The sequence below is a fragment of the Lipotes vexillifer genome, unplaced genomic scaffold, assembly GCF_000442215.2.
Source record: "Lipotes vexillifer unplaced genomic scaffold, Lipotes_vexillifer_v1.1 scaffold444, whole genome shotgun sequence".
NCBI classification, from domain to species: domain Eukaryota; kingdom Metazoa; phylum Chordata; class Mammalia; order Artiodactyla; family Lipotidae; genus Lipotes; species Lipotes vexillifer.
Window position 1 is genome coordinate 4,951,698 of NW_006793488.1, and position 1,048 is coordinate 4,952,745.

At 46.4% G+C, this 1,048-nt stretch overlaps 1 protein-coding gene across 1 annotated transcript in view; it reads right to left on the reverse strand.

Moving 5' to 3' along the window:
- Positions 1 to 1,048, reverse strand: part of ELOVL2 (ELOVL fatty acid elongase 2) — a 67,411-nt gene that overhangs the window by 15,750 nt on the left and 50,613 nt on the right. Inside the window, 1 exon segment of the mRNA XM_007466404.1 lies at positions 3 to 89. Coding sequence (XP_007466466.1) covers positions 3 to 89 — 87 coding nt within the window.

Consider the following 1,048-nt stretch of genomic DNA (forward strand, 5'->3'; position numbering starts at 1 on the left):
GCCCAGCCATATGGAAAGCAGGTATAAGACAGTGAGAGAAAAGGTAGGAAGGTAGGAGTCCAACATGAACCACCCTCTGACTCGAGAATCTGCAAAGAAACACAGTGAGAACCGTGAGGGCACCCCACGTGCTCAGTTAGGAGACACCGTCACGTGTGCTGTATTTGCTCACCCAAGTTCGACAGGGAACTGCAGGACACAGCGTAAGCAAGCTGGGTCTGGGTTACAGTTCGGAAGAAGAAACCAGTGGGGGCTGGACTAGTTGAGGAGGGGTCCGTGGAGCAAACAGGGCTTCAGTTGAACGCTGAGTGACAAGGACAAGTAATAAAGGTGGGAAGTCACAGTTCTTGAATGTCTAACTTTGGAACAGTTACCGTAGTTACTCTAACTCAGTAAATATGAAGTATTATGCCATTTTATGGATGTAAAAACAGCTCCGAAAGCGTCAGCATTTGCAGGTGCTCCGGTGGCTGGGAATTCACACCCGCCTCCCATCCATTTTACCTTTCTGCTGCCTCCCGTAGAGAAGCTTTGGGTCGGCAGGAGAGCAGACACAATGATAGTGTGTCCTAATTCCTGGAACCCACACTCCCTGGAATTTGCTTAGGATCACTGTGCATAAACCAGGAACGGTTGAGCGTTCAGCTGATTCAAATAGAGCAGTGGGATTACAGAAGGGCAAGCAGGAGAAGCTGCAGACAGCAAAGGCAGAGCCTCGGAGCTGAGGATTCAGAGGTGAGAGCAGAAAATCAAACTGAGGATCCAAACCTGATCGTGGACCAAAAGTACAAACAGCCAGCAGGCAAGAACCTGGACAGAGGTGTCCCTCTGTTTATTTAGGCTTTAAAATTTTAAAACCTAAATAAAACACACATCACAGATCTATAATATAGTAATTAGAAAATAATTGTAGGCACAAAACGATTTTTGTTCTCTGCTCCTCTCTGTTGCTTAAACAGAGAAAATGATTTGGCCCAGAATTATGAAAACCGCATGCTGTTTTTTTTTTTTTTTTTGGTATGCAGGCCTCTCACTGCTGTGGCCTCTC